Source organism: Mustela nigripes, chromosome 3 (genome assembly GCF_022355385.1).
Source record: "Mustela nigripes isolate SB6536 chromosome 3, MUSNIG.SB6536, whole genome shotgun sequence".
Classification (NCBI taxonomy): Eukaryota; Metazoa; Chordata; class Mammalia; order Carnivora; family Mustelidae; genus Mustela; species Mustela nigripes.
In genome coordinates, this window is record NC_081559.1 from 56,725,860 (window position 1) to 56,750,964 (window position 25,105).

The window sequence follows — 25,105 nt, forward strand, 5'->3', positions numbered from 1 at the left end:
GTCCTACTCCCAGTGTAGTACAAGCCTTCTTCTGGCATTAAAATCCCTCATGGTTTGGTCTTAGTGAAAACGGCAGGTGGCCAGGCTAGTCCTGGCTTTACAGGGAGCTACTCATCCCACTCTGAAGACTTAGGTCAAAGGCCAAGCTTTTCCTGATGCCCCCCAATCACATGCAATTACTCCCCATTTTGTAACTTCTGTAGCATCTTCTGCACTCTCCTATGACCCATCACATTCTGGCCTATGTGATGTGTGATGTTTATTTTCTATGTAAGACAAGTACCTCCTTGGGGGCCAGAAATGTGTCTGGGGCAACATCTAGCCAGATCAAAGGCAGGGTACTTAATAAAGAATGGGATTTCCTCACTCAACTCTGTTCAATTTCTCCTCAAAAGGGGCTTGGCCTTATTTATGCTAATAGCAAATTATAATGCTCTCTTGAGTCCATTATTTTCTAAAGTAGTGTTGTCTGATTTAGTCAGACACTGATCCCTGCAGAATGTTTCTTTCCGTAGAGGCACTAACTCCAGGCACCAAGCAGATGCCACGTGAGGTCCCCTCCGTGTGCTGTGTGATCTTGGGGAGCTGCACATGCTTCAGCTAACCAGGAGTTGAGTTTCGTAGAGCCAGCTACACGGAAACAGATTACTTGGTTAGATGTCGAGAGAAACGAGTTCCTCCTCTGTCCTTCTGCCTTTACTTTGAAATTTGATCCTATTGGCTATTTAAGTGCACTCAAGGAAAGCTGATTTTCCTAACAAAATCTTACCGTGACTATCCCAGCTGTGTGTCTCTTCTAGGGTTCTGGAGAAATGAGTCTTTTTGTATCTTGTGGTCAACAGAGGAGCACGGATGCTGGTGAGAGGAGGATGGAGCTAGCATTTGGGGTGTACTTAGGAGGGAGAACACACAGGGGTTCAGGGGATGGTCTCTGGAGTCGGACCGTCTGAGTACAAGTCCCAGCCCCACCATTATCAGCTGTATTTTCCTGAGTCATCGAGAAAGAACCTTCTCTCCACTTCATCTTTAAAATAAGGACAATACCATGGCTCAGAAAGTTGTTCGTGGAATTAAATAATAAATTGACAGAGATATTGGCACACAGTAAGCATGTGACAAAGATTGGCTGCTGGCATGGGCATGGGTATTTACACATTATACAGGTCTTTTTCTCTCACATGCATTCACTTTGAAATGAAGATGAGGAAAGGTGAAGAAAGAGACTGCAAATTTCTAAGGTACGTGATCACCCAATAAAGAAATTCTAAGTCTAACCAAGCACAAAGACCAAATCAAGATTTTAAAGGCTTTTATTCCTGATGACACTACCTTCATTCACTTTCATATAATGGTTAAATAGCCCCAGCCTATTGCTACAGAAATCTAAGGTTCCTATTAAGGAAAATGGAATGAACATCAAGTAAATTCCAACTGCTCACAGAGAGAAAGAGTGGTTGCTCTTTTAAAAATTCTTGTGGGTATGGCCATTACCTTCGGTGCTGGCCTCCAATGAGATCCTGCTAAGGCTAGTATGAACACTGGTGTGCCAAAAGCTTGTGCGGTATTTGGGCGAGACAGGGGAAAATGGCTCTAATCACAGACAAGAATAACAAAAAGGAATCCTAAAGAAAAATGCCAACTGACAATAAGGAGAATGGGTTAAAGCTCTAAATATGCGTGCTTACCAGCCAATTTTACACCGAGGGTGAATCAGACAGCAGACATCACTGAAATTTTCTGCCAAAATATCAAATATTGGCAACAATTAATATCTGCAGTTTCATGTCCTTATGACAAAGACACTGGAAATCTCTTAACTATAATTAGTTTTAATTTGGCTGCAGCATATATTAGACTGAGTCCTGTAGCCCATCACCTACAGTTCGTATTTCAAGAAGGTTTTTGTTCTAATTGTATAGCAGTAACTCTCAAGGAGGGATGAAGTATTGTGTTAATTTTTGAAAACTGTCCACCACTTAATAAAAGCCAACTGGTAGTTCAGATGATCAAAGTGAAGGAAGAGCTGAGAAAGGTCTAAGAAAGAGATGGTTCTCGACTGGAAAGGAGGTATTTGTGTGGCTTTTTTTTTTTTTTTTTTAATGCTAAAATTACTTTTGTGAAATTCTGGGATTTCCAAAGTCTTTAGTCTTGGCATGTCAAAGATCTACCGTACAGGCCAGAGTTCTTTCTTACCATGAATGGAAATGCAACAACATGAACAAGAAAATGGTTCTTTATGGCACAGTCAAGAGATGAATGAGTAAGAAAAAGATGAAGTTAAATATACTGTTGGTCTTAAAATCACAAATCTGTTTTGACTCGTTTTCAGAAAAAAATCACAAATATGAATTCTGGCTTAGTCCCCAATACATTATGTTTTGCTCTTTGAGTATAGAACCTTACTGGAATGTTGTCCATTAAGAGAGACTTAATTACAATTAGTAATATAATATTTGTTACCCAGAAGATTGGGCTGCCTTTTTATTTTTTTTTAATTTTTTATTTTTTAGAAACATGTGTTTTTATCCCCAGGGGTACAGGTCTGTGAATCAGCACTCACCAATGGGCTGCCTTTTTAAACGGAAGAGACAAAGTCTGAAAACTTCACATCTTAGAACACACTTTTCACCAAAATGCCCAAGTTCCTTTGCCTAAACCCTCAGTGAGTTATCTATTATGTGACATCCTACTACACTAGCAATAACAGGAAAAAAACCAAGTCCCAGAAACTATTCGTATTAGTATTTTAAGAATCTTCTAGATCAAGAAAAAACTCTCAAGAAGCTAAAAATTAGCTGCTTTATAGAACAAAAACATTTAAAACCTTATTAAAAGAAATCTTGTTATTCATAAGATAAATGATATCTGTACATCGGCAAGAAGCTATAGAATAGTAATAAAAACAAAAGTGGCACACATTTTCCATGATTAACTCTACAAAACTCATTATAACTCAATTTCACTTTTTGGAAAGATTTTTTTTTTTAAGATTTTATTTATTTATTTGACAGACAAAGATCACAAGCAGGCAGAGAAGCAGGCAGAGAGAGAGAGAGAGGAGGAAGCAGGCTCCCTGCTGAGCAGAGATCCTGATGCGGGGCTTGATCCCAGAACCCTGGGATCATGACCTGAGCTGAAGGCAGAGGCCTTTACCCACTGAGGCGCCCTGATTTTTTTTTTAAGTACATCAGTCAATAAAGAAAAGTACCATTTTTTTTTTTTTTTTAAGATTTTATTTATTTGACAGGCAGAGATCACAAGTAGGTGGAGAGGCAGGCAGAGAGAGAGAGGAGGAAGCAGGCTCCCCAATGAGCAGAGAGCCCAATGCAGGGCTCGATCCCAGGACCCTGGGATCATGACCTGAGCAGAAGGCAGAGGCTTTAACCCACTGAGCCACCCAGATGCCCCGAAAAGTACCATTTTTTAAGAGACACACTTAATGAGAGAACAACTATCTTTCTGCACTCTGTGTTTGTCGACTTAACTTTCTCTTTCCCTGACTTTAAAAGGAATCTAAGATATGAAAATTTGCTAGATAGAGTTTTCAGTAGTCTTATAAAATACAATTTTTAAAAAACCTAAAAATTCAGATGGGTTTGGAATACAACAGAGCTCAACATGTCCACGGCTCAATTATCTGAGATAGTCGATGGTCTGAGATAGTCAATAGTCAAAGAAAAAAATGGTTTGTTGGTCTTTCATTATTTGGTGTGTGTGTGAGTAAAATAAAACACAATCAACCACCAACACCATCAGTAAGAGACGACTACAACTTGCCTGGAAAACAACACTTGAAGAGTGAATTATAACTTAAGGAGAGATCACTTCCTTGTATCAGCTTCTAATTTAGCCCTACACCAAGAGCGTCAGGTTAGTAAAACTCATAGTCCTGACTTTGGGATGATGCCTCATGTAGGCAATAAAGCCTTTGGTTTGTGTCTTTCATGTCTGTATAGCTATCTGAATACACGGTATAGAGTTCATGAAGAGAGAGGGAGATAGAGAGTGTGTGTGTGTGTTTTTTTTCTTAAAAAATGCAATATCTCAGGGTATGTTCAGACTTCTGGGACTGAGTCATCTGGAAATACCTGAATGACCTTGGATCACCTAGCTCTATAATTTCTCTTCAATATGGAAGTGAGAACCAGTTCTCTCTTGGGTGGGATGATATTTCTTCACCACAGGATCACTGTTTTGAACTTTTATCCTTCTCATGTTATAATTTCCATAAACTGTAGAAGATTTCCTATTTACCTGGGATTTCAGGATATTGGATCGAGCAGGCTCACTGTTACTTTCAGAGTAAACACTGAAGGTAACCTCATAATTGAGTAAACGTTTTTAATATTCATCTTACTAGAACCTTTCATCTTACTGAAAGAGTCTAATCATTTTGGATTATAGGGATGATCATTTTATTTCATTTGTAGAGGAAAAACAACTTTTAAGATTTTATTTTTTATATTATTATTATTATTTATTTGAGAGAGAAGATAAGAAAGCACAAGAGAGGGGAGGGTCAGAGTAGAAGCAGACTCCCCACTGAGTGGGGAGCCTGATACAGGACTCGATCCTGGGACTCCCAGATCATGTCCTGAGCGCCAAAGGCAATCACTTAATCAGCTGATCCACCCCGGCACCTGAGGAAAAACAACTTTTGGCAAATAGATTTCTAAAAGAAATTTTCGAGTTCGAGAGAAAAATAAAGATATACAGAGAAAGAATATAATTATTTCAAATTGTCCATTTTCCTGATAGTTGCCCTAATTTCTTTTCCGGTGCTTTCTCTCTGAGTTAATGAAACTCAAGTTTTCCCTTTATTTAGAGCTAAAACCTTACAGTCATTTTTAATCATGCTCAAGTCCCGACGTTCTATCTCCAAGACACCCTCGTGCAGCCTCAGCACCTTCTCCTCTTCCTACTTCCTATCCCTGTCCTAGCTCAGGGCTCCATCTGCTCTCACCTATGAGAGTCTCCTCCAACCCAACCTTCCTACTTTGGGTAGAATTATCATTCTGAGAGAGAAAGAAAAATAAACAAACATCGGATTATGCTTCTCTTCCACTATAAGCGCTAACTCCTCTGCAACTGAAGAAAAAAATCCAAACATTTCAGCTTATTATGCAAGGTGCTAATGCTATGCCCCCAACCTCTACCTCCAGCCCCACTTTGCCCCATAACCACATTCTTCACCCTGGTCACCAGAAGCCTTGCTAACTAATAACTGCTCAACAACAACTATCTACCAAGAATGGTTCGGTGTGCTTTCTTAAACAGCCAGGCACTGTCCTGCCACGTGGGCACTTTCTGAGGCCTGGAGGACACTATTATTTTCACCCTGTGAGAAATCGTTCCAGCCCTTCAAAGTCGAGACACCCTCTCCTACTGAGAGCAACCCCAGTGCCTCGGCATCAAGGTTAACAAAGTCTTCCTCTGACTTCTCACAGAACACTGTACTGATTAAAACATTTACTTTATTCTGTCTTCATTAGGTTTGATTGTTTAAGTCTACCTCTGCTGACCATATTGTTTTTCTGTTTTGCCTTTTTTTAAGAGTTGTATTATATTCAAAAGAATAAGGCAGACTTGCAGAAAACAGAAAATAAAGGACAGGAAATGAAATGTATTGGGTATTACAACCAGGGAAATGAATGACATTCAAAAAACATTTCCTTTTAATTAGTAACAGGTTAAAATACTGTAAGCTAGATTTAATTTCACATTTACACTGAAATCATGTTTTATTGCACTTTGAAATGAATTAGGTATCTATTGAATGAAAGAACATAAAATGGTTGACCAAAATTGGTTTGGGAATGAGAGAAAGGATATAGAAGGTAAGAGGAGCAGAAATACCTTCTTTTGTTTTAATATCAGTAGACTCTCTCTGCTTCAAAATAAGTTGTTGATACACTGATTCATCTAGACTTTTGCGTGAGATTTCAATACCATAGTAACCTCTAAGCTACTTTGCCACAGCCAACAGAGACACATATCTGCTCCTACTGCAAACCAGGAAAAACGATGAACCAAACCTTACATCCAAATATTGCTTTTAAATCTTCAGAAAGGACAATTTGGACACAATGGAAAATTTACATGCTATACTCATTATTATGACAAAAAAAAAAAAATCAATCATGAAGCTGAAACCAGTCTTTTCCAAGTGCAAGAAAAAAGCCTCAAGAAGACGGTGGACAGTTATGTAGCTATGTTAACATAACCCACTTCCCTGGCTTTCCCAGCTTTCAGAATCAGAATCTTGTCCCCCCATTCCCATAGTTTTAAATGTAGGATTACATACAATTTAAGTTTACCGTAGTCGTTAGGGTTTTGAGAAGCAAAGACACGGGCACAAAGGAGACTAATATTTGTTCAATGACGACTGTGTTCTAGGCAGCAGACCAGCTCCATTCCTCAAATAACTTGATTTAATCCTAATCACAACTTCATGATTTAAACCTTCTTTGACCCATTTCACAGGCTCCTAAGAATTAGGAGGCAAGGAGCCTTACCCACCACTGTGGTTGGTAAGTCTAGGGTGCCAAACATTTACCATGCTGACCATCGTGATCTCATAAAGTAGGTAAGAAATCTATGAAAACGAAACATGGGGGTGCCTGGCTGGCTCAGTCGGTAAAGCATGGGACTCTGGATCTCAGCGTCATGAGTTCAAGTCCCACACTGGCTGCAAAGTTCACTTAAAGAAATAGCCTTAAAACAAAAAAGATGATGCACAGCTAGCATTATATACCATCAGAGACACACTGCGGGACAGTGGAACAAGCACCTGGAGAGCAGAACTGTATGAAAATAAGATGCTGATTGTGAGGCAGTGACACAGAAAAGGAAACTAGGAGAATTTAGTGTGGTCCAAGCATGGAGGACGCAGGATGAGTTTGGCCTTTGCACTGGCCTTGAAGAATCAAGAGGGGAATGGGGAGGCGCCTGGGTGAGGCAGCTGCGGGAGCAAATTGTTCTCACTTGTCACAATGTGGGGATGAAGGGAGAAAACATTCAATTTTTCTGGCAGTGAGAAGAAGAAGAAAGGCCACAGAATCTGCAGGACCTGGGGACTAAGGGGGTGACAGGAAATACTCAACCACTGCTCCAAAGCTTTAAGGTGAGGTGAGAGTTAAATTTAGAAACACCATCGTCTGGAGAGGAAGACGGCAGTGTTGAATTTGAGGTGATAAAAGGAGACTGGGAAATGTCTAGAAAATGGGGACAGTAGAGAAGAGTCTTACAGGAAAATGAGGCTATAGAAGAAGGAGCCCAGAACTGGAATCCAAAGAGCAAAGAGTTGAGGAGAATGGGTAAGAGTAGGAAAGAGCCAGAGAAAAGACTGCTGTACGTCCCACTTCCGCATAACACGTCAGAAACATTATCAACAACGTTAAGGACCAAATAAGGTAAGATGGATGGAAGATGCCAGCGCAGTTTCAGGTGAGAACCTGAAGGCAAAATGCCAAGGGTTAAGGTGACAAAGGAAGTGGCAACAACAAGAGCGCTCGGTTCATCTGTCCAGCAAATTCACCTGAGAAGTTTGAAAGAGAGAAATAAAATGGTACCAAAGTCAAGCAAAGTCATCTGTTTGGCTGGATATTAGAGAAGGGAGAGAATTCAGACTGTCTGAGGTCCTGGGGTAACAGATCAATACTTCCTGTTACCCAGATCATTCCATTCCCTAAACTTGCTGGTAGCTGTGCTGATGGACTTTCTGAGCAGGAAACTCCTCAGAAACAGAAGCCAAGTTGCAGCAGCCTCCAACAGTCATGAGGCTCCAACCTCATTACCTACACTCATCCACCACAGTTCAGAAGTTTCCCAGAGCTGGTCCACTTTTCTCATTAAATCCTCCTAGAGAATGCATCTACTTTCAACCCCTATCAGCTTACCACTGCAGCCACTATCCCATCTCCACCTGGTTCTTGACCAGCCTAGCCTCTGTGGGTACCCAGGAACGCAACTGGTCCCTCCAGCCGGAGCCTTGTCCTGTGACCTTAACCACGGTGATCTGTACTTCCATGGTCAGGAGTCTCCATCTGACTTGGGGTGAGGATGCTTTCTCACTCACCACCATTTCTTCTAACACAGCATGTGAATATTCAACTCCAAACATAGCTTTTTAAAAATATTTTCTGCTTTCCTCTCCAGTTTTCACAACCCTTTTATCATTCTTGCCTTAGACTCATGCACTGTTTGTATGGAACTAGGTCACTACTACAAACATTCTCAGGAATCTTTTCCCATCTTTCTTTTGGACAAGCCTCTGAAATAACCAAGACCCCCCCAGGGGGGTGGGTGGCCAAGTTATCTGTTTCCATTGTTGCTCCTCCTGCCATTCATCCCACTGGGTCGATTTGAAATTACAGCGCTAAATTTGTAATTCAAAAACATTTTTTTTCTTTTTTAGATTTCTGAATTTACACCTATCTTTTCTGAGAAGTTTTGATACAGACTTTTCTAAAAAATCTCTAATTATGTCCACTGGGTTTTTTAGGCTGTAGGATGAGTCACTTTTCCCATAGGATGAGTCACGTACATATCACCAACTAGTAGTCTTTATTGGAAACAATTAAGCCCAGAACAGGAATGCCCTTTTTTCTCTCCCTCTCTCTATATTCTAAGACACAAAATTCCAGCAAGTCAAAATTGGTACTTATTAGAGGCTCTGTGATAAATGGAATGAAGCTTTCAACAGATATGGCTGTGGTCCCCCCTCTACATAACGCAGATCAGGAACAACACCTTTGGAACTGAGTATCAAACCTGGGGTTTTGCCGACACTAGGAAAGTGATGATGCCAAATGTTTATCGCTGCTATTGATAACAGCAAACAGACTGAAACATATTAAGATAATCCACATACGTTCAAGAGACCGAGAACCAAAAAAGGGGTAAATTTTCTAGGAAAAGTGATGAAATGCTCTTTGATTTCCTTTGGAATATGATTTTACTCAATAATAAAAGTTATCGGTTTCACTTTTCAAGTTCACATTTACTTTACCTGGAACATGGCATTACTCTTATTATTTTATGGTTACTGAACTCTGTTCTCCTTGATGTTAAAACTCACCTACATGCTTCAAAACCAGCTGAGGGACTCTTTGTCTTTTGAAATCCTCTCTCCTTTCTCTTATACCTCAAGAACTTGAGGGTTAGTTTCACTCTTGTGTGTCCTACGGTTTTATTTTTAGCTCCTTAGACTTTATGGCGCTCTATCTACCTGTAATTATGTTGCAAAGGCATAAGAAGACGCCAGTCAAGACCAGCAGCAGACAAGATAGCAGAAGGCCTATTTGTGGTCTTGAACAGCTGCAAGAGAGCAGGCAGGGCACGGCTGGCCCAGTTCCCTCTGCCTCTGGCCATGCGTGACAAACCCCGAGGGCTAGACTTGCTTTCGGCTGTAGTCCCTAGCACCCGACTGCCTGACGGCAAAGGGCTTTGGTCAAAGTCTGAGAAGGCTGGGGCGCCTGGGTGGCTCAGTGGCTCTCCCTTCGGCTCAGGTCATGATCCCAGAGTCCTGGGATTGAGCCCCGCATCAGTCTCTCTGCTCAGCGGGGAGCCTGCTTCCTCCTCTCTCTCTGCCTGCTAATCTGCCTACTTGTGATTTCCATCTGTCAAATAAATAAATTACAAAATCTTAAAAAAAAAAAATGTCTGAGAAGGCTGATCAAAAGGGGAACCCAGGAAAGGCACAGGGAGAGTGCTAAGAGCAGCGGCCTTAGAAGAACTCTCCGGACCCTAAAGAACACCACCCACCACCCCACCCTTCCCTCTACAAACAAAACAAAGGAAAACCACCACCACCTCCTTATGGAAGGCCAGATGTTCCTTTCAGTTCCAATTTGGAAATACTGCCCAAGTTCTCAAACATTCTTTTTCCTAAAATATAAGTAACAAATCTGTATTTTTACCCAGGACAACAGAAAGAAGATGCCATTCATCAGATGTTGGCAAAGGGGAATATTTTTGAGGGACTAGGAAACATTCTTGAGTGGACATCTTCTCCCACGGTTATGTAAAACTTTTTTTTTTTTTTTTTTTTTGAAGGGGCCATTATTGTCTTTGGATGCATAAAAGCTGTTGTTAGATGTGGAGGCCTTTAGGGCTCAGAGTGATTAATCTTTACACAATGGTCCGTGCCGTGTACAGTTAGTGCTTCTGGAGCCTTGATTTACATTAGTGCTTTCTTACTTGGTGAGTTAACATCATTTGCCAAGTAACATATTTATATGCCGTTTTTCAACATTAGCATATAATGCATATTTACTTTGGAACCTTACGCACATGCACACACTTCTTCACAAGACTCAAGAGAGGGTGGTGATGAGAAAAGAAAGAGTAATTTTGGAAATTAGAATTCCCCAAGAGTGGGGGTTAACAAACCAGACCACAAAGCTGTAGGCGCTAGTGAAGACACAATATTACTTCCCGGCTAACATTAAGAGGCTTACACACGTCTGAGATACAGTCGGATGGTAACTACCTTTCAGACAAATGGTAACAGCCAAAGTTTCTCTTATTATGGGACAGACTGGCCCCCAGAGGCACGACCTCAGAAAAAAAATGAGTAGCCCTAAAAAGGATCCAGCCATTAAGTTCTGCAAAAATTCTCGTTTTACCTCTTCTATGCCAATACAGTCAAATTCTGCCAAGAAGATGTTCCCATATTTATTTTGTCATACAAGCATTCTGTTGATGCTAACTAATGCTGGGTCCGAGGACTGAAAACGTGGAACCGTCATTCTCATCCTGTTGGCAATGAGAGTTCACACGTGCACTAACTGCCTGTAGTAAGGCAACTGATAACCCTTTAGACTACGATAAAGGATAAAAGAACTATCTATTGGCTGAAAACAACTAAGGAGAGTAGCTACTTACGGCTGACACAGCTTCACCAGGTCCTGGTCTGTGGTGTTGGGAGGCAGCCCTCGGATATAGAGGTTCGTTTTGCTCAGCTGGTCCCATCCTGAGTTGCTACTGCTGCTGCTGTTGTTATTACTGCTGGTGGTGCTGGGGCTGGGAGGGGCCATGGGGTGGGCTGGGACCAGAGACTGCTGAGAGACAAAGACGGGGAGCATTAGAACACCAGCTGCAAGAAGCGTGGCGCCATTCACAGGCCCTATGACCTCTACCACAGAACAGAAACACAGATCCCCCTCAGCGACTTTCATAGACACATTTTCATTTACACCTTAAAGGGCGCCTGGGTGGCTCAGTCGGTTGAGTGACTTTCTTCAGCTCAGGCCATGATCCCAGAGTCCCTGGATGGAGCCCGATGTGGGCCTCCCGGCTCGGCGGGAAGCCTGCTTCCCCCCTCCCACTCGACCTGCTTGTATTCCCTCTCTCGTTGTCACTCTGTCAAATAAATAAAATCTTTAAAAAAAAAAAAAAAAGACTTGCTCATTCTACAGAAAAAGCCCTCTCCTTCAACATGCAATTAATAATGGGATTTTATTCAGTAAAGTATTCTCTCCGTGCAACCTTAAATCGGGCTAATTTATGTGAGATTAACGTACTCACACCTTTTAAGGAACGTATCTACTGAGACTCAAAATTAACTTGCATGAAGTTAGGTGATAATATCATTTTACGATACAGTCATTTAGAAATCACTAGACTTCTGAAAAGGTTTTCAAATTCTGAATAACATTTGATTGAAAGTTGCTGATAATTTTATTGAGACTCTTGGGGAAGGAAAGAAGATTATTCTTCGAGTGTAACGAAGTTGGAGTTCCATCACAATGCTCAAATAAGGCAGACTTCACCTCGTTCTAAGTGTGGCCCATGGCTCCATTGAGACATCTGGATAAGATTCCCAGGCATGCTGCCTTTTGCGCTGGCCAACCTTGTGAAATTTAACCCCTGTGAGAATGGTGTGGGAGTTGGAGAGCTTCCCGGGCCTTGCAGCAAGGAACGTAACTTTTCTAAAGCTTGAACCTAGGGCTCCATGTGGTTTCACCGTCGGCAGCCACCTAGGAAGAATGTCTGAAACTGTACTCACACCAGATAATTCCCTGTTAACCGATCGAAAGAAACCACAGTCCGTGCCCTTCGCCACACACATGACTTTTGAGGAAGTTAAATGGTTCGTTCTGAGATGGAAGTGAGCACACCCTCAACTGCTATCAAAGCAAACGCTCAGCAGTTTCATACCGGGAGAGAAATCTTTTTCACCTCGCATTTAAATAATACATACACTAACCCAAGGTCGCATTTAAATAATACATACACTAACCCAAGGACTTCACTTATATTAAGTAACAGTTTGAAAATATGAGAATATAAAATTTTTCCCTTAACATTAAAAAATTTTTTTGCAAGCCTAACAGCTTGAGTTTAACAACCACAAACAAAACTCTTAGACACATTTAAGCACAGTTCAATTCTACTTTGGAAAGTTCAAAAAGCAGAAGACCCTTTACAATAAATGTAACCCTGCCCACCTCACCAGCAAGCTCAGCAACTCACTGTGGAGACCTGACTCTGCGCCCAGGTTCTGCCATGACCATCCCAGCTCCACAGGATCCCCCACTATACTGGGATCCTCAATAATCTACACGCGTGACCATTACTTCTTTTCTGTACTATGTATTTTTTATTTAATGTAGCACCGATCACAGGCCATATAATCTCTACCACAGAATAGAAATACAGATCCTCTGAAGGGCCCAGGGTGCGGCTTGAACTCATAACCCTGAGATCAAGACCTAAGCTGAGACCCAAGAGCGGAACGCTCAACCGACTGAGCCACAGGGGTGCCCCTACTACGTATTTTTTTCTTCTCACCGCCCACGGTCCTTGCTAAGCTTACTGAGTCCAAACATCACTTTATCTCAAGTGATTCTCTCTTAGAAGGAGAGTAGCAAGAAGGGTTAACAATAATCAATGTATAAATGAAGACTGAACTGAACTGGGAATAACCATATTGCTTAATCCAAGAAAAAACTTAGCCGAGATCATATCCTATCAAATCTATTTGAGTTATGCCCTTAATAAGCTGTTGAACTCATATCCTTTGGTCTCATTGCCAGTTTTTCTCTAGGGGATAAAGATTCTGCTTTCTAGAGGGAAAAGGAAGAGTAAGCATTGTTCCTTCCTCCGCCACAGGTAGCCCCTCAGATCCCCCAGCCATACCACACAAAGGCCTGTGTTCCTTCTCCAGAATCACTGAATACCAACTGTGCTAGCTGCTCCTTGCAATTAAGCCAGGCATCCCATTTGTCACTTCAGCTTAGAACAGAGGTGCTGGAAAGTAACACACATATCTGTCCCCCCATCCCAAGCCTTTGATTTACACAAAGAACTTATATCTAGGCAAGGCTGAATTTTTTCTTAAATAAATCTTTGATTAATGTCAGAGAACCAGTCTTTGCTACAAATCACAGTTCCTCAAAGTAGGACCCCATATGTTCAGTGCAGCTGTTGGGGGATGGAACAGGGTCACCTCCAGGGATAAGCCCTGGAGAAGCCTGAAAGGGGGTCCTCCATTCCCTCCTCTAAGTAGCATTAGACCAACAATGTGAAGCAAATGAACCATCAGATGGTTTAAAGACTGCATTCCAAGTTTTCCCAGCTCTCTAACCTCTTCTCTGGGGTAAAAAGTGGATGCCAGGTGTGGACTTGTAGGATTAAAAGAAACATTTGGGGGTATGATTTATTGAGAGATTATTTGGACATGAAAGGAGTAGGTTTTTATTTATGTATTTATTTTTGGCAAAAGCAGAACCATGATTTACATTGCAGAATTTACATAGCTGATTTAATATATCTTTGACAGGCCTCTATATTTATTACAGTAATATTTTCTCACTCTGGGAAGTAGGTGTGGGGCATATACAGCCTTTCCCTGCTTCCCCTCTATTCTGCCCTATGGTGGAAAAAAGTCTCCCAACGTTCTAATCCCAGGTGGGAAATGGGGAGGGGGCGCTGAATGTGCCCTGAGGAGGAAGACTGGCCTCTGCTGAATTCTATACAGAATAAGTTCAAATTAAAATGTTATCCAAGCATCAACTATTTCTCAGAACTCGCTAAAGACAGCTTACTCTAGGTTGACTATTTTCTGCTGTAGAAAATTTTAGATCAAAGACTAGGTTTGTAAAACTCATTGAAATAAACAATTTAATTCCTAATAAAAGAATGAACACGTGTTCAAAGAAGAAAATTCAAACATAATTAAGCTGCTTATTTCTACATGTTCGGAATGGATGAATGATAATCACAATGATTTGAATATTATTACTGCCATATACTCCATGTTTACTATATGCCACCGGGCTAAGTGTGTTATGTGCGTTATCCTTCCTAATCCAATAAGGTAGATAGATCATTGTTTTCCCATTCTGCAGAGGAAGAAACTGAATCTCAACAGAGGCTCAGTAATATGCCACGATCACACATTCAAGAGGCTAGAGCTGGAATCAAACCCAGGTCTGTTGGACACCAAAGACAGAGCCCTCAGTCAGCACTCCACATCGTATGCCTGAACTGTCCATGTCCTAAATGTGTTATTTGTATTATTTCATTTAGCTGTGCTCATCCTTCCCACAATCTTAGTATTAAATTCGATTTCTCTGAAATGGGACACTTAATACCATTGGTAACTATATATATATACACATATATGTGTGTGTGTGCATATATATATATATTTTTTTTTTAGAAAGACAAAGGTGCCCTTAAGTTAATTTAAAGAGCACACAGTCAGCTTGTGTGTGTGTGTTTGTTTAACAAAGTCAGCTTTTAAAGGGTTAGTTTGAAATTCTACCTTATATTTTTACTAAAAAAAGAATTTTGAGGCAAAAAAATTTTGAAAGCAACAGCATATTACAGCTGAACACCAGAGTCAGCATTTTAAACTTTTTTTTTTTTTTAAGATCCTATTTATTTATTTGACAGACAGAGATCACAAGCAGGCAGAGATGAGGAAGCAGGCTCCCTGCTGAGTAGAGAGCCTGATGCGGAGCTGGATCCCAGGATCCTGAGACCATGACCTGAGCCGAAGGCAGAGGCTTTAACCCACTGAGCCATCCAGGTGCCCCAGAGTCAATCAGCATTTAAGAACAGCTAGATTTAACCAGTGCAGACTTAAACTCTTATTCCCAGATTAAAATGCAACTGAAATGTAAACACTGACAAGGCTTTAACTCCAACTTCACAGCACTGACCAATTCAAAACAGTAACACTTTGTAGCTATGTACTCAAGAGCACAAAGGGTAAACTTTAAAAAAATTAAAAAAAAAAAAAAAAAAAAAAAGCTTACCAGCAGAAAATATTTCACCAAACTCCATTTTCATCACTTGTTGTCTTTTTGTATCTCCCCTCTCAAAATCCCTAAAGCTTCCCTGGAGTTTGAAAAGGACCCCTATCCCCTTTCCCATCCCTTGTCCCCTTGGATGAAGTATGTAGCTCATTTACACCAATTCAACCTAATTAAGGACCTTGGTGGTTGGCTGACCCCACGTGAGTGCTGACCCATCCCACAAGAGCCTAACGGTCCACCTCAGCCTTCTCTGGCCTAATTTCACCACTTCAGACCAGGTAAGCAAGCTACCCATCAAGCTCTCTATCCACAGGCAGGGCAAACAAGCTAATTGCTTTCACATTAACAGTACCTGGGCTTAATGTGCACACAAGTGATAGAAATTGATAGAAAAACAAGGCTGGTGGCGAATGAATGGAATGGCCATACTTGCAGACCCTCTCTGCACCCCCTGCATGAGTGGGTGTGGGCACCAGCAGGAAGTGTGCTTGTCAGCAATCAGGGAGAACTTCCTGTGTGGACGGCCCTGAGGCCTCAATCCCCCCAGGAAGGCCCACTGGCCTCCTACACTCAGACAGGATGATCAACAACAGGCATGCGGCAACTACACACACAGCAGACCTATTCCCCTCTCCGTCACGTCACTCCCACTCCGACACCACACTAAGTAGACTCTTGTACATAAATACAAGTCTTGAGGCTGTTCATAAAAAAGGCAAAACTAAGCACTGGTGAACTAAAATATATTAGTAATCATGCATTGTTGTAGATTTCTTTTCAGCAAAGACAAAGAATAAAAATGAAATCTGATGTTATAAATTCTATGGTCTCATTTCCTCCCTCCTACTAATAGGCTACAAGAACTGGGCTCCAACCAGTCTTAGAGCTGCAGCTCTCCTCCTTTCCCCATTAGTCACCAACGTCCCTGGGAATTCCAAACATTTTGAAGGCAAACCTAGAATCTGCCTTGTAATCACCCTCAAGTCTTCTTTTAAGGCTATCAACCTTACAGTTTAAGAAGGTTATGATCCAAAATCCATAATCTCCATCTCCATCTTGCCCTATGTCAGGCGTGTGTATGTACGTGTGTACACACGTACACACACACCCACACACCCACACCATACCACCCCTGCCCCAAAGAACAGAGAGGTTTAACACATCATCTATTTCCTTAACCCAGAAGCAAAATAACCACTCTATTTGTTCAGAAAATAACCACTCTATTTGTCATCTTTCACCAGAAAATATTACATTATCAAACCTAACATGAACTGAGTACTACGTAAAGATACTACATACTACACTTATTCCACACACTGGTTCCTCTCTCTAACGCTTTCAAGATGTAAAAGGACTTTAACAATTTAAGGGAATTATCGAACAGAGAGGGGGAGCATCCAAATGGGCCAGTTTCACTGGAGTTAGGATATTTTCTTTGTTTTCTTTTAGACATCTGAATGGCTCAAAGAGGGTCAGGAACAGCAGCTATGAAAGATAAAAGTTCCTGGCACAGGCAACTGGGAAAGTACGCACAGCTGAGAAGTGGGAGGTGAATTAGTGAGCGATGAGAAACTGGCCAGGAAGCAGATGCTCTTCCGGGTAGGCCAGGATGGGAGAGATCACATATATTAATGAGGAACAACAGTGCCCCCCCCTTCACACATGCAGACACTTACTTATACATCATGTGGGAGAGAGGCCCAAAGGGCAAATATCAGTCAGTTCCATTGGATGCTAGGATATCAGAGCTTAAAATGACATGGCTCATTAGTTTGTGGAACTGGTTTTCATAGAGCCACTATCCCTTCTTTGAAAATAAGATTATGGAACTGAGCAACAGATTATTCAATATTTTTTCTTGAGTTCTGTTTATCAAAGGAGAGGGCCACATTGTTATGTTAGCTATTCAAATAAAACTTAAGAATAAAAATTTCCAATATACCTACAATTAGGATTCTTCAAGATACTTATCAAGCTGATCCTTGCATGTAAAGTTCTATTCTCTACATAGAAACCTCTTTACCTAAGTCCATGAGTAAAGCATCATTTTCTTAGGCATTAGATAAAAGAAATTTAAAACTCACACTGAATAAGATAAGTATCTGTTGTACACAACATGACTGAATGAATGGACAGAGACCATGTTGCAGAAGTGAAAATAAACAAGAAAAAGTCCTTACAAATGAAAACAGCTTAGGAAAGCTTGTTGGGGTGGACGGAGTGTTTGCAGGTGTTGAAAATCCACAGTAGAAAACATACCTTAGACACAGTATGAGATTTCTGAGGTCAAATTCTCTTTCAAGACCCCATAAAAGAATTAGATGCCTTGTCATCCAAATCTCTTTTAAAGACCTGGTTTATGCTCCAGCATGGGAATCAGCTTCACTGTTTGGTTCTCTCCAAAGTTTCCGCCAAGAATTCCACAGATGCCCCAAGTTGTCTGCTGAGAACTCTGGGCCACACACCAGAGTTCTTGTGCTATTTGTTCCTTCTAGTGTTTGTAACAGTATCTATGAAGGGGGAGAAAGGTAAAAACCAACAGGAAAACCCAATAAATACAGTCAACTCCTCTTTGACAAGGGAACAAAAGTAATACAATGGGGCAAGGCCAGTTTCTTCAACAAACGGTGCTGGAACAACTGGACATCGGCTTGTAAAAATGTGAATCTAGACACAGATCTTATACCCTCCCCCAAAATTAATTCAAAGAGAATCACAGACCTAAATTTAAAATGCACACCTGTAAAACTCCCAGAAAATAACACAGGAAAAAAACTCAGATGACCTCAAGTACAGTGATTACTTTCCAGGTACAACACCAAAGACCTACTCTGTAAGTAAGTGCTAGGGTAGACTTTATTAAAATCAAAAACTTCTGTGCTGTAGAAGAAAAATCCAAGAAAATGGACTGAAGACAAGCCACAGAATGGGAGAAAATGTTTGCAAAAGACAGATCTGATAAAGGACCGTTATCTAAAATATACAAAGAACTCTTAAAATTCAACAATAAGAAAACAACCCAATTTAAAAATGGGCTGAAAACCTTAACAGAAACCTTACCAAGGAAATGGGAAATAAGCATATGAAAAGACGCTCCACATCATAGGTCAACTGCAAATTAAAACACTATAAAGATACAATTGTACACCTATTAGGATGGCAAAAATCTGGAACACTGACAATAGCAAATGCTGGAAAGCACATGGAGCAACAGGAATCCTCGCACACTGCTGGCAGGAGTGCAAAATCGTAGAGCCACTTTGGAGACAGACTGGCAGTTTCTTACAAGACAGAACATACTCTCATTATACCATCTAGCAATTGTGTTCTTTCCTATTTACCTAAAGGAGTTGAAAACTTAGGCCCACACAAAAACCTGTACCAGACAAATACAGCAGCCTTATTCATAACTGTCAAAACTTGGAAGCAACAAAGATGCCTTTGAAAGAATCAATAACCTATGATACATTCAGGCAATGGAATATCATCCAGGGCTAGAGAGACGTGAGTTACCAATCCATGAAAGACATGGAGGAACCTTAAATGCATATTACTAAGTGAAAGAAGCCAATCTGAAAGGCTGTATGTTATGTGGTTCCCACTTACATGAGATTCTGGAAAAGGCAAAACTATGGAGACCGTAAAAAGACCAGTGGTTGGTAGCCACGGGCTAGGGGGAGGAAGAAGGGATAAACAGAGGCAGAGGTGATTTTTTGGTTAATGAATGATGCTACATGCTACTGTAATAGTGGATACATATCATTATAGACTTGTCTAAGCGCAGAGTATGTACAACACCAAGAATGAACCATAAGGTGAACTTCGAATGCTCCAGGTCTTTTTGATGTGTCTATGTACAATCAGCCTTAGGGTGGGGGGATGTGCCATTCTGGTGAGTGATGCTGATAACAGGAGAGGCTGGACATGTGGGGGTGAGGGTAGGGGGTATGTGGGAAAGCTATGCACCTCCCTCTCAATTTCATTGTAAATCTAAAACTGCTCTAAAAAATAGTTTTTTAAAAAAATGACATGAAGAGGGGCGCCTGGGTGGCTCAATCAGTTAAGAGTCTGCCTTGGCTCTGGCCATGATCCTGGGGTCCTGGGATGGAGCTCCCCATGGGGCTCCATGCTCAGTGGGGAATCTCCTCTCTATTCCTCTGCTCATGCTCTCTCTCCCTCTCTCTCAAATAAATAAATAAAAGCTTAAGAAAATGGAGAGAAGAAAATGACATAAAGACAGACTGGAGACATTAGGTATAATTTATTCACTGAAAACTGTAGGGCCAAAAAAGTAAGGGAAGAGCTTAAGACAATAGGCTCAAAACTTTCTTACATCAGAAAGAATATTCCTTATTAGGAAGGGAAAACATTATTTTTGATAATATATATTTTTTAATTTTATTATTGAAGTATAGTTAACATACAATGTTATATCAGTTTCAGATATACAACACAGTGATTTGACAATTCTACACACTATGCAATGCTCACAATGACAAGTGGAGTTATTACAGTATTATTGGCTATATTCCCTATGCTGTATTTGTCATCACCATGATCTATTTATTTTATAATGGAAAGTCTGTACTTAAATCCCCGTCACCTATGTCACACATCCCCCACCTGCCTCTGCTCTGACAAATACCATTTTGTTCTCTGTATTTATAAGCCTCCTTCCTTCTGTTTTTTTGTCTGTCTATTCATCTGTTTTGTTTTTTAGATTCCACATATAACTGAAATCATATGGTATTTGTCTCTCTGTCTGACTCATTTCACTTAGCATAATACCCATCGATACTGTTACAAATGCCAAAGTTTTGTTCTCTTTTATGGCTGACTAATATTCCATTGTGTGTGTATATCACATCTTCTTCCATTTATTTATTGATGGACACTTAGATCACTACCATATCTTGGCTACTGTAAAAATTGGAACAATAAACACAGACGCACATCTGTCTTGTCAAATTAGCGGTTTTGTTTTCTTCAGGTAAATATCCAGAAGTAAAATTACTGGATCCTATGGTAGTTCTATTTCTAGTATTTTGAGAAGCCTCCATACCGGGGACCAGTGGTTGTAGCAAGTTATATCCCCACTAACTGTGCACGAGGGTTCCCTTTTCTCCACATCCTCACCAACACTTGTTGTTTCTTATCTTTTTGATACTAGTCATTCTCACTGATGCAAGGTGCGGTCTTGTGGTTTTGGTACTGCTCTGATGACTGGTGATATTGAGCATCTTTTTGTGTGTCGAGGAAGGAAAGGCCTCTAACAGTGACCTTCAGGCCTTATATCCCGCATCACATATAATGGTGTGGTATGGCACAATTTCCAAAAAAGGAAGAGTTCAAAAAAGGGAAGATCACGGATGAAAGGGCCTTGGACAGAAAGGATGAGATAGGTTCACAGAGGAGTATATATGGCTGAGTGAACTGAATATTGATGGAGAGTCCTTAAGCGTTAGATAAATGGCAGTCTTAAAAGTGGTGGGTATGTGGGGAGACGGGACAAGAGCCAACAAAGACACACACAGGAAGAATCACTGCTCATGAAAGTCAGTGGAAAGACCAATGGTGAAAGTCAGTGGAAAGACCAATGGTCTTCACTTAGGACAAGCTGATGTTCGGGGAAGGGGAGGGATGGGTGGACGGGACTAGAAAAGGAGGAGATAACGTAGAAATCAAGGGGAGAATAGGAATATGATGGTACAGATTATTATACAGAGGTCTCCCTGGTAGAAAATAAAATTTAAAGATGGTGAATGATAAAGGATAATCTGTGGGGAAGTAAAATGAGGGGAATTCTTCCCTCTCTTCTCTATAAAAAAGTATATAGAAAAGAAAATTTAGGGGATGGAGTAATCTGAGTATCTGGATGCAAATCCTGCCTTGGCCAGTAACTGGAACATCATCGGCGGGCAGCTCAGTTCCTCAACTGGGAAACAAGCAGGTCAGACGACATGATTTCTCCATTCCCTTCCAGCCTTCAAATTCTAAGGCTGGACCATGTTTCTCCAGCTAAGACGTATCAAAACAGAACCCAGCCAGCCCTCGGGTCCTCCTACCTGCCTGCCAAATAGCCAGGGAAATGGAGCAGGAGGCTAAACGGGGAGCCCCAAGAAACTCACACTTTGCATCGTGCAGCCGGAAGAACCGATCATCACACCGCTGTCATGTTTCCGTACCCCACGGAGGCCATGCACAGACTCCCTATTTAGTCACAGATGATTATGAGAAAGTATTATAAATACATAAGTTATACTAATATTACAACTAAAGCTCAAAGGAACAAATTGTTTGAATCACATAATATTCAGAGTTCCCCAAACCAGGATCTTCTTAAGGTAAAAATACTATAGCTGAAATCGCTCGAATAATAGATCTGCCAAGACTTCATGTTGGTTAACAGTCCAGCATCTTTTTGTTTCAACATGTGATCTGTACAAAAAGCTGCATTTCACATTCTGTCTAATCTCTTAGATAGAAAAGGACCAGGTAATAGCTTCCAAGATCATCTTAAAAGAAATTCAGAACAATAAGCAAATTACACCCCAAACCACCAGTGACCAGAACTCGGTAAACATAAAATCCTCCCCAACTTCAGGTGTGACATTAATTACTCTTCTGGATCCTGAGCGCAGGTGGGCGGAGTGTGTTTTTTTCCTCCTCCTGAGCCCCCAAGTGAGGCATTTTCAGAGCTACACCAGTTTTCTTCCTTACCACAGAGTCTTGTGAAAGACACCAGAACAAACTTTTCTTTTCCTTTTGACTCAAAATAACTTGAAAAAGGAACACTTCCTGAGGGAAGTGTGGCATTGCCTTTATCGTGACAGTTCAGCACACCTCGGCAATGCTCTGATTTCCTGCCTCACCCTGATGCACTTAGGATGCCAGTGCTGACAACTTCCTTCCAGCTGTTTTTAAAAGTCTATGTACAGTACAATTTGTATTTCTTGTAAGTAAAGAATTACTGCTGAGATTGCAAAGTCCTCAGAGTGGAAATTACCTATTTTAAAATATTTTTTCTGCACATTAAACAATACTTATTGAAAGTACTGTCAAGTGGCTAACTAAACGTTAAACGGAGAAAAATTATACGAGTCAGCTTACCCCCAAAACCCCAAATGAATTTATTCACTTTTTTTTCTTTTAAAGATGTAAAGGGCTATGTGAATGAGCCTGCAGTATCATGGGTTTCATAAACTAACCCCTAGAGGGAAAAAAGCATTATCTGTACTTTCAGGAAACTAAATAATTACTTAAAATCTCTCCATAAGAATTTTAAAAATGAAATCTTATCTAACACTGTTGTGATCTGCACACAGCCAAATTAAAACATCATCACAGGAAAATTTCCTGAGTTAATACAACTCAAAAAAATTAATGAATATATTCATTTCTTTCTCATGAAAAAATCCAGCAGTTTACACCCTGATATATGGCAGAGAATTAATATAGAACAGCTCTTTATTATGTTTCTCTGCATATCTCTATGTAAATATGTGTGTAACCACACACACCCAATGTGTGGGGGTAAAAAGAAGGTAAAAAGAAGGGAGGAGATGATGGTCTCTAAGATACATGGTCTCTGATGTATCTGAGATCTGAGATACATTGTCTCACTGTGTCTGAGATACACTGTCTCTGATACAAAGCACAGTGGCTTTTTATTTTAAATTTCTTTTCCCCCGAAATCCACCTCAAAAATTAAGTTATTCCCTCAGCTTAGAACCCTGTATACACTTGCAGGCAAAACTATATAAAACTGAAACAAAAGTTTTGTGAAACAGTTATTTTCCTTTACTATATTCAATGGACCATAATATTATCTTTTCTCCTCTATTTCCCTAAAAAAAAAGAAATGCTGGTAGTGACCTATTACATTGATTTGAGAACCCACTAATATTGCCACTCGCAGGTAAAAAACCAAAGATCTGCTGCATTTCTCAAACCCTGATGTAGTACATCTGAACCACTACTCAGTCATTTTGGGTGGGGCCAGGACTATGTATGCATTTTTACCAGCTTCTGGGTAATGTCCATCCATGCATTAGGGCAGGACTCAAGGCAGTTTGTTCCTGATGTGTGAGGATGATTTCAGAAAGGTTCCCTTCACACTCTAAGAAGGAAAAAGCTGCAACTATTCAGAAAATGAGATAAAGACCTTTGTCCATCTGATTTCCAATCCGGTATTTGCTCAGAATCACAAAATGTTAGCAATGAGAGAAGACATGAGAGATAATGCAATCTAATAATTCTCAACTGGCGGTATAACAGAATCTTGAGAGATGGTTGTGGCGGGGGGACAGAGGGAGGTTGTAGTATTTTAATTTTTATCAAAGGGAGCTTGGCTTTAATGATACTGAGAAACAATGACCTATCTGACCCCTCAACCCAGAGAAGTCAAAAAGTATATCCAAGGTCATACAGCTAATGCAAGGCAGATCGAGGTCTCCATTTCCACCACTGCTGTAAAAAGGCAGCAGCCCTTGTTTGCTATAAGGAGTGCAGCAAAAGTGGTGGTTAATATTAAAAAGGAGAACTGATAGGCTAGTTCTGTTAAGACATCCACAGAAAAACTATATATTTTGTAAAGCCTCTCTTATACCTCACATTTCGTCTACTGTCAACTTCTAGATGACTTACTTGGATGGCTATGTCTGTGGTAGACATTAGTTTCTTGCTTAAAAAAAAAAAAGAAAGAAAAGAAAAAGAAACTCACACCATCCATACCATCTATTACATGTGTAATTCAAAACTCCTAAAAATTGTTCAGAATGGCACCATTTCTATCTCTGTATATATTAAAAATTTGTGAATAGCATGCACAATCATTATCTGCATCGTCTATCTCCAAGAAGATGCAAAAATCAAACAGATTAATTACAGCAGTTCGCTGCCCTTCTGTCAGAAGAAGCATATTCAGGATCAACTGGCAATTTAATAGGCTGAGATTACAAACGTTTGAAGAATCACCAGAACTGTCCACCCACTGTTTGATTTCCTACATGTTGTCACAAATTCATACACTTAAACGAGTAACTTCAACCTCTCAATTTCTCTACCAAGAAAAAAGAGAGATGTGTACGACTTCTCACTTTGGATGGTCCAGCATTGGCTTTTATCCCAAAGCTTCACAATGATTATGCTCATATTAATTCTCTAAGATGAGCTGATTTTCCTCCAAAAGTCCAAAAATGTATGTCAGTCAGCCTTGCTCCCCAGTATATAGCTCACCAGTATACTCTGGAAAACGTACTCTCAAAAACGCTTCCGCATTTTTGCAGATACAAGCTTTCTGACATGTCGGATCTCTCCTCACTGATGCTGCCTATTTGGACGGAATGTCTCTGGTACGAAATAGCTTGAGACTTGCCCTTCTTGTACGGAGTCAGCCCATGCACTACTGTCTAGTCATTTCAGGAGAGATGCTGTCAACCTTGGAACACGAGGATGCCTTCAAATCTAACCAGCTCAGAGGCCAGCAAGGTTCATCCCTCTCTTGGTCTTTCCTCAAGCACATGAACCGAAGCAGGACTGCATCCTGCGGGAAGCAGAAGCTGGGAAACGGTTTCAGTATTTATGTAAACCAGATGCAATTTTTTTTTCTTTTAGACTTAAAATTATTTCACAATACTCTTTGCTTAGAGTGAGGAGTTATTGCTCAAGAAGAGAAAGAGTGAAGCTATTCATCTTGGCGAACACCTTCTTACTCTCTGCCGCTAAAGTTAATCACAATGCATCAGCGGCATCACCTTTACCAAAATGAGCTAAAGGTACACATTGCTCGTGATTAAAGCTTCAGAGGGAGTTTCCTATCCTAGGAACGTGGG

General features: G+C 40.7%; 1 protein-coding gene across 7 annotated transcripts in view; it reads right to left on the bottom strand.

The window, feature by feature from the left end:
* Window positions 1–25,105, bottom strand: part of RBMS1 (RNA binding motif single stranded interacting protein 1) — a 209,689-nt gene that overhangs the window by 79,205 nt on the left and 105,379 nt on the right. For 5 of the 7 annotated variants that reach the window (XM_059394056.1, XM_059394059.1, XM_059394061.1 and 2 more), the window contains exon 2: window positions 10,888–11,063. In XM_059394056.1, the coding sequence (XP_059250039.1) occupies window positions 10,888–11,063 (176 nt within the window). The remainder of the gene's footprint in view (window positions 1–10,887; window positions 11,064–25,105) is intronic. The other 2 variants (XM_059394057.1, XM_059394060.1) reach the window with 1 other exon arrangement.